Source organism: Nansenia antarctica (genome assembly GCF_963989245.1).
Source record: "Nansenia antarctica genome assembly, chromosome: 5".
NCBI lineage: Eukaryota > Metazoa > Chordata > Actinopteri > Argentiniformes > Microstomatidae > Nansenia > Nansenia antarctica.
In genome coordinates, this window is record NC_137690.1 from 15,184,518 (window position 1) to 15,193,641 (window position 9,124).

A 9,124-nucleotide genomic window follows, 5' to 3' on the forward strand; every position below is an offset into this window, starting at 1 on the left:
CCCAACAGTGAATCTGTAGTATTACTATTTACAGAGTCTTACACTATTTCAGCTTCACTTTCATCTCCCTTTTTTAACAGTAGGCAAATGCCAATTGAACAGATTTATTCATTATCCTATCTTAAGAAAACTAATGTAACACTCATCTGGGGATTTACACGGCAAATCAAATGAAGAACTACACATCCCTGATGACATATGACTGCTCTGATGAATCAACCCCTATTTCATAAATTTTCTCTATATAACGACGTCGATCATTGATCGGCAATGACACTATATAATAGTTTGCCTAACTGGCCATCGGATTTGGGCTCCTAATATCTAAAAAGCACTACGGTTTTCTTATTTTATCGGATTAAAGTAGCAAAGACCAGAAATGTCCATTGACCGCCAGTCAAACTTCTACACTGCTATCACACAAAAAGGGGCGTGGACATGACGGGAGAGCAAAGTACCCGGATGTGTTTCCTAGAACATGTCAATGCAATTGCGTTTCACCGAACTGCATAGAGAGTTTGAATTTTGTCAGCTACAAAGCAGCGCATGACTTTGTCAAATGGCTTTGCAATTGCGAATCACATTATTGCATTACAATTTGAATATTGACTCAAATAACGCAGGCAAAAGTGGCAAATGAATATGCTATTTTGGGATTGCAAAGTCATTTGCACATTAGAATGAACTTTTGAATTTTGTCAGCTAAAGCAGCGCATGACTTTGTCAAATGGCTTTGCATTATAATTTTAATATTGACAGCGAATGTGCACATCGGGTACATGAAAATGCAAATGCCAATCATTAGAATTGCATTTGAATTTGAATATTGTCTGAAAGAATGTATGCAAAAGTGGAACATGCAATTGCAATCTCATATTGCATTGGCATTTGAATTATGTCAGCTATAATGCTTCCATAGCACTAAAGACCGAAAATGAAGTTGTATACATTGCACCTTTAAGCACACATTCAAACAGTGATGTAAGTCAAAGTCCAACGTGTGGGTGACGCGTGAGTCATCATGGCGGTTGGTGAAATTGGACTCCTACACGGAAGAAGTTGCGTTTTTGACCTCGATCCCTATATTTCTCCCGTACTTCTCCTAAATGTCGTTGTGCACTCTAATGGATTTGGACCTCAAAGGAATCGTGTTGTTTATGATCGTTTTCATCCTTGTCGCCGAGATCCTAAAGAACAGAAACCCATCTAACTACCCCCCTGGACCATTGGCTCTTCCCTTCGTTGGAAACGTGTTCAGCATCGACGCCAAGCAGCCGCACATTTACCTGACCAAGGTGAGCAGAGGTTTGATTGATTGATTGAAAACTTTATTAGAAGATTTGCAGAAGTAGGTACATGAAAGTACATATTACATACAAGGTCAACTAACAGGATAAAAACCCAAGAAAGCCACTGGCTTATTTCAATTGGGGTCCTTGATTCTCAATTCATCGTTACATGTAAGACAGACAGAAAAACTAGTACTATCTACAAGATAATACAGACAAATAACTATTACTATCTACAAGATAAACATACATCCATCATGGGAAGAACAATACAACAAAACATAAGGTATGTACAGCGGGTAGGACAGGTGGGGACATACACCACAGGTGGGGGCGGGGGACAAAACACAAAGTATGTACAGTGGGTAGTTCAGGTCTTTTAATCTGATTTTTGTTTTAGAGGGTCCAGTTACGGATTGCAGCCTCCTGTAAATGTTTTTTGAGAGTGGTTTTGAAGGTGGGCAGTGTTTTACACTCCTTTAAGATTATAGGAAGGGCGTTCCACATCTTTACTGCATAGTTTGTAAACGAGTTTAAACCCTTGTTTGTGGTGCAACGCGGTTGAACGTGGTTCGTGGAGCTTCCTCTGGTGTTGTAAGTGTGGACGTTGTTCACTTTTTGGAAGTATGTTGACAGGTACTTGGGTGTCTTTGTGGTGTAGCGTATCTTGAAGACTAGGCCCAGTGCAAGCTGCTGCACTCTGTCAACTACTCGTAGCCAATCAAGGCTCAAAAAATGAGCAGCGGTTAGATGTGTCCTAGGGTTGAGGCCTAGCAGAAGCCTAACCAGTTTATTTTGGGCTGTCTGGAGTCTTGTTTTATGGGCCTTTGTGGTTCTATAGTACCATGATGTTACGGCATAGTCGAAGTGACATTGAATGAGAGCTCCTGATAGGGTACGAATAGGACGCACTGAGCCTGTTGCTTGCCATGAATTGGGAAAGATTAACCTTTTTATCTGTCATGTCCTGGTTTGCTTTATCCTCATTTGAGTTTTACTTTTTCATTATTGTATAAGTACAAGTATGGTACGGTATAAGTGTTTGTAGCTGTCTGACCCACCTTCCCTATATAATATTCCCCAGTCAACATTGTACTCCAAAACCAGAGACACTTAGAATGTCCACTGATCTGATCTCCACAGCTAGCCGCGGTGTATGGGGATGTGTTCAGTATCTGTCTGGGCCGAGACAAGAGTGTTTACGTGACTGGCTATAAGATGGTCAAAGAGGCCTTGGTGACACAGGCTGAGAACTTTGCAGACAGACCGTCCAGCCCCATCGGTGACAGAATCTATGCAGGGAACAGTAAGTAACATGATAGTGAAGTTAACCTACCACAAACACTATGATAGCTTCAGATAACATTTTTCATCTCTCTGTCTTCACAGCAGGCATCTTCTTCAGTAATGGCCAGATGTGGAGGCAGCAGCGACGTTTTGCCCTCACCACCCTAAGAAGTCTGGGCCTGGGGAAGAGCTCTCTAGAGGGGGCTATCTGTCAGGAGTACCACTACCTACAGGAGGAGATGGAGATGGAGAGAGGTGTGGGGAGAGGAGTAGGGAGAAGAGAGGAGAGAAGAGGAGTAAGCAACCTAGAGGAGAGAGAAAAGGAAAGATGGAGAAGGAGAGCAGGCAAATGGAACAGTTATCCTGTTGGATTTCAGGTCACCAATAATTCTAGGTTAGTTGGAGGAATCTTCATGTCTTTATAAACTGGAGAATAACGTCCTCTCTGTGTTTTCCCGCAGGTGAGCCTTTCAACCCTGCGTCCATCGTCAACAATGCTGTGTCCAATATCATCTGCCAGCTGGTGTTTGGGAGGCGGTTTGACTACAGTGACCAGAGTTTCCAGACTTTGTTGAGCTACCTGTCTGAGGCTATGCTGATCGAGGGCTCCGTATGGACACAGGTTGGAGACTATAGGATCACACAAAAACTGACCTTAGATCAGCATCTTGGAAAAACTTAGAGGACAAAGACTGCATGACCTGGAAATTAAATTAAAACATCTACAAAGACAACACAGTAACAATTTGGATAACAGGGTAAAACAAGAAATGAAAGACATAAGGAACGAGATAAATGAAATAGGCAATCAGGACATACAAAAAAAACTATTATTTACAAAACAAAGATACTATGAAGTAGGTGGGAAATCATTGAAACTCTTATCATATAGACTAAGAAAACAACAAGCAGATAATGCAATCTATAAAATAAGGAACCCCGAATCCGGAGCGATAGAATGTAAGCTAGACAAAATTCAACAGAGTTTCGAAAAGTTCTATAAAACACTATATTCCCAACCACAAGTGGACAACAACCTACAGATTGAGTCATTCCTAGCCTCTCTTGATTTACCCTCTGTCACTAATGAACAAAATAAAGACTTGGTAGCCGAAATAACAATAGAGGAATTACAATCAGCAATTTCGAGATTGAAGGCAAACAAATCCCCGGGTTCAGATGGTTTCACTGCTGAATGGTACAGATCATTTAGAGAACAATTAGCTCCAACATTACTGAAGGCATTTAATTGGGTACTACAGAAAAGGGAAATTCCACCCTCGTGGAGGGAAGCAATAATTTCAGTCATACCGAAGGAAGGGAAAGACAAACTAGATTGTAATAGCTATCGCCCTATCAGTGTTCTCCAGCTCGATTATCGACTGTTTACATCAATACTATCCAGAAGAATAGATAGGATTCTACCTAAACTCATTCATTTAGATCAGACAGGATTCATTAGACAACGGCAAACACAAGACAACATTAGAAGGTCATTGCACATTATCAGACATATCACACAACACGGAATAGAGGCAGCTCTTGTAAGTTTGGACGCTGAGAAAGCTTTCGATTCAGTTAGTTGGACCTTTTTATACAAGGTACTATCGAGATTCGGCTTTCATGAGTCTATTATTGCAACTTTCCAAGCATTATATGATAGCCCATCCGCAAGGATCAAAATTAATGGTGCCCTATCGGGATCCTTCACTCTGGAACGTGGAACCAGGCAGGGATGTCCCGCTTCCCCACTCCTATTCAGCCTTTTTATTGAGCCTTTGAGCCAATGGATAAGGCAAAATGTTGAAATTAAGGGAATAGACATGGCAGCTGGTGAGCATAAACTTGGTCTTTTTGCGGATGACGTCCTGGTATATCTAACACAGCCCACACAGACAATCCCAAAATTGATGGGTTTATTAAAGGAATATGGGACACTTTCAGGTTACAAACTAAATATTCAGAAGACCCAGGTACTAACACTTAACTATGACCCACCCAACGATATTAGAGGGAAATATAACCTGAAATGGGATGCAGATTCAATCAAATACCTAGGTGTTAACCTGCCAAAAGATGTCTCAAAATTATCTGATCTTAATTATGGCCCTTTGAATGTAAAACTAAAATCAGATGTACTACGGTGGAGTCTCATTCCCTTCTTGAGTTTGAGCTCTAGGGTGGAGTCTGTTAAGATGAACATCCTACCAAGGTTACTGTATTTATTCCAGACTCTTCCAGTGGAGATACCTGCTAAGCAATTTATAGAATGGGACAAATTAATATCTAGATATTTATGGCAAGGGAAAAAACCCAGAATCAGATACAAAACTCTACAGTTAAGAAAAGAAAACGGGGGATTTGGCCTTCCTTGTTTACGAGAATACTATTGCGCAGCTCAATTAAGGCCTGTAGTGTGTTGGTGTACTCCATCATACTCTGCAAGATGGAAGGAAATTGAGAGTGCAATGACAGAAGGGGTTCAAATAGCAGCGATAGTTGCAGATAGTGAATTAATAAACAACATGACAAATAAAAATAATCCCTGGATTAACGTGGCTTTGAAGATTTGGCAGGAGACAGTAAAACTGTGTGGTATAAAGGACTCACTTAAAATGCTAAGATGGTGTGCATATGACACAGACTTCCCTCCAAACAAAACAGATGCTAGATTTAAAGTCTGGGTTGGAAAAGGCCTTTCGAACTATTTAACTTTTGTCCACAAGGGGGCATTCCATAGCTTTGAATCGCTACAGAGAAAACATGGTTTAGAACAAAATGATTTCTATAGGTATCTCCAGGTCCGACACCATTTCAATCAGAATTTAGGGGGAGTATCAGAAGAGGGGGTAACAGGAATTATGGAAGTATTTACATCAGCAAGCAAATCATTGATATGCAACAAGGTGGTATCTAGACTATACAATGGCTTCCGCCAGATCAATCTCAAAACAGTCAATACAATATATATTAAAGAGAAATGGGAGAAAGAGGGTAATTTTACTATTTCTGGGGAGGATTGGGACAGATTATGTAAACTACAATGGGAAACGACATGCTCAAATACGTGGCGAGAATTTAGTTAGAAAAACCTTACAAGGTTTTTTATCACCCCCCTACAAAAACGACATCAGGGGACGGGTGTAGCGTGTTGGAGATCCTGTGGACTGAATGAAGCCAATCACTACCATGTATTCTGGGAATGCCCAAATCTAGTCCCATTTTGGCGGGAGATACACAATAATCTGGAAGCTATTTTTGAAATTAACATCCCCTTCAAATGTGACACCTTATACCTAGGAAACATCTCATTCGAAAATTGGGACAATAACGACAGAAAATTGATATTGATACTTCTGGTAGCAAGTAAAAAGGCTATCACAAGAAAATGGTTAAAGCCAGACGTACCCACAGTGGATGAATGGATAGATATAATTCATGATATATATGTAATGGAAAAGATGTCATACTCCCTTAGAATTCAGGTAGAAAAATTCTATCGGATCTGGACGAAATGGACTGGATATGTTAAACCTGTAAGGTCAGATTTCTGTTGAATTGTTAAAAGAACATGAGAGGGTGATGTAATTGTGTTTATTTTCTTGAATCATTTCCTATTCTAATCTATCATATGTAAGATGAAAGCTCCCAAAGTTCATTCGCTATTGTTTTTCTTTTTTCTTTGTTTGTTTTTGTTTTCGTTTTGTCTTGTCTTTACTTTACTTAATATAAAAAAAGAAAAAAAGACTTTGGTCATAGGAACTGAGTTGATTGTGATATGTTGAATGTAATGACGATTGTTGTAACCAATGACCATTGACAATAAAAAGAAAATTTCAAAAAAAAAAAGATCAGCATCTTGGGGCAACTTCATGCCAGTCCATGAGAGATGCAACCTCTCACACTGGTGGAATGAGCTTCCCATAGATTGAGCATAGATTACTTTTTCCTGCTATGACTAGTGGATAGATGATTCACTTACTTAGTCAAATGTATTGATCGTAAGTCACTATGCTAAATGGCAAAAATGTAATGTAAATGTTACAGTTGCAACCTTGTGCTACCATGTGCTAGTTGTAGAATAACCAAATGGAATAACTTCATAGGAAACAAAGAGCCCAAAAGACGTCCTCAGGGAAGCCAGAATGTGGGTTCAGATGGGTTCAGATGACGTCTTTCTGGACTAAGACGTCCTAAAGACGTCATCTGGACGTCCTAGAAAGACGTCATCTGGACGTCCTAGAAAGACGTCATCTGGACGTCCTAGAAAGATGTAATCTGAACCCACATTCCGGCTTCCCTGAGGACGTCTTTTGGACTCATTGTTTACTGGGTTTGTTTGTTTTGGGTAATCATCACAGCTTCTACAAACAGCACCATACCATTTCTCCTCTAGCTGTACGAGGCATTCCCTGGTGTGATGAAGAATCTCCCGGGGCCTCACAACTCTATCTTCAGCCACTATGGAGCCATGGAGGCCTTCATCAGAGGCCAGGTGGAGAGACATAGGCAGGACCACGACCCCAGCGTCCCACCAAGAGACTACATAGATGCCTTCCTCACAGAGATGGAGGACGTAAGCAGCTTGCCCTCTTACTCTGGAAAAACTAAAGCCTGACAAGCAAAACGATGATGAGTTTTCTGAATTGGTTCAAATTTGGTTATGGTTATAAGGCTTAAAGGTTTGGTTACGGTTAGGGTTATGGTCAAGTTTAGGTTATGATCTAGTCTGATGCTGGTCAGGAGTATCACCCCTCTTACTCAGATTTTTACTAATGGCTGAGATGCATCTCATTTACTTTGGTGATCTATACCTTGAAATGAATCAATCATCTTGTGTCAGGTACTCCACAAAACATGTTGTGTAGATCTTGCTGTATTTATTATCCATTATTTATCCATTAACCTCAAATTAATGGATCCACTCCCCTGACAGCACAGAGATGATAATGAGTCTGGGTTTGACCTGGCTAACCTGGTCCTGTGTTCTCTGGACCTGTTCCTAGCCGGGACTGAGACCACCTCCACCACCCTGCTCTGGGCCCTTCTCTACATGGCCACATACCCCGACATCCAGGGTGTGTAGAGTACAGTACAGTAGTAGACCCTTATTACAAATATAAGGAGTCTAACATAAAACAGGTGTTCCTGCTATAATTATGTCCTACTCTACATGAGATAGTGTGATTGATTGATCATTTGATTACGTGATTGATTGACTAAGTCTCTCTGCTCTATCCTACAGGGAAGGTCCAGGCTGAGATAGACAGTGTGATTGGCCTGTTCCGCCAGGCCAACATGGCTGACAGAGCCAACATGCCCTACACTGACGCTGTCATCCATGAGATTCAGAGAATGGGCAACATCGTCCCTCTCAACGCACCCAGGATGGCCACCAGAGACACACATCTAGGGGGATACCTCATACCAAAGGTGTGTGTGGGAGGTGGGGGGGTTCAACTAGGGTGCAAGCATTGAGTTGTAAGTACGATGCAAGTACACTATAGCCAAAGTCAAGTAAGAGGTGTTATCTTGTCTAGTTCTTTCAAATCAGAGCAGGTGTAGACACTGAGAACTTGGAACGCAGTTAGATGTATCTGGTGTGTGTGTGTGTGTGTGTGTTTTCTGGGCTGTTTCTGTGTCTTTGATTTTTCTCTCTGTGTGTGTTATGTGTTAGGGCACATCCTTGATAACCAATCTGAACTCAGTGTTGTTTGATAAGACTGAGTGGGAGACCCCAGACAGCTTCAATCCAGGACACTTCCTAGACGCTAATGGAAAGTTTGTGAGGCGAGATGCATTCATGGCCTTCTCTGCAGGTAATCCTAACCAAGAGGTGTGAGTGAGTGAGTGTGAGTGAGTGAGTGTGTGTGTCTCCCCCTATGTAAGCTTGTGTGTGTTTCTCCTTAGGTAAGCGTGTGTGTCTGGGGGAGGGCCTAGCCAGGATGGAGTTGTTCTTGTTCTTCATCAGTCTGTTCCAAAAGTTCTGGTTCTCCTTGCTGGATGGGGAAGAGCCGAGTCTGGAGGGCCAGGAAGGAGCCACACGCACACCACACCCCTTTAAGATCCAGGCCAAACCCAGATGCAATCAACTCTGACCCCTATACCTTCTCTGAGATAAGGCAAAACCTCACCCTATAAAACAAAACACACTGGACCTCTCTACCACAGCATAACCTAGTGTATACTAAGCCCTGCTGAACCTGAGACATAGTCCACCTATTTCAAGCCATGATGAAACACTTCAAACCAAACTACTGTGTGTCATAATACTGAGGTAACCATGGTGACCAATCAAGACACTACTGACAGAATTGTAATCAAATGTACAGTGAGACACATGAAAACAAATAAGGTGGTTCCAAGACACGAAACATGGTGACAATAAAATAACAAACCACCAGAGTTTGAGTATTTCATGATTTTTGTTTTTATTAACAATGTATCCCTTTGATAGGATTGTATGCTTCTTTAGGTCAACAATGTCCTAAAACATACTGTACACATTATACAAGGGAAACCACGATTCAGGCAAAAAAAAAAATCCT

At 41.3% G+C, this 9,124-nt stretch overlaps 1 protein-coding gene across 1 annotated transcript; it reads left to right on the forward strand.

The window, feature by feature from the left end:
• The first annotated feature begins 1,028 nt into the window (after positions 1–1,028).
• On the forward strand, positions 1,029–8,968 carry LOC308159020 (cytochrome P450 2J2-like). The gene is made up of 9 exons (XM_080532760.1): positions 1,029–1,295; positions 2,433–2,595; positions 2,679–2,831; positions 3,038–3,198; positions 6,973–7,152; positions 7,513–7,654; positions 7,822–8,009; positions 8,254–8,395; positions 8,487–8,968. Exons 1-9 carry the CDS (start codon positions 1,107–1,109, stop codon positions 8,672–8,674), a joined length of 1,506 nt encoding a protein of 501 aa, XP_080388886.1. The 5' UTR covers positions 1,029–1,106; the 3' UTR covers positions 8,675–8,968.
• The last annotated feature ends 156 nt before the right edge of the window (positions 8,969–9,124 follow it).

Coding starts and splice junctions, on each gene's coding strand:
- LOC308159020 (XM_080532760.1), top strand. CDS start 1,107: ATGTCGTTGTGCACTCTAATGGATTTGGACCTCAAAGGAATCGTGTTG. Junction 8,010..8,253: donor GGGGATACCTCATACCAAAG/GTGTGTGTGGGA, acceptor GTTATGTGTTAG/GGCACATCCTTGATAACCAA. Junction 8,396..8,486: donor ATTCATGGCCTTCTCTGCAG/GTAATCCTAACC, acceptor GTTTCTCCTTAG/GTAAGCGTGTGTGTCTGGGG.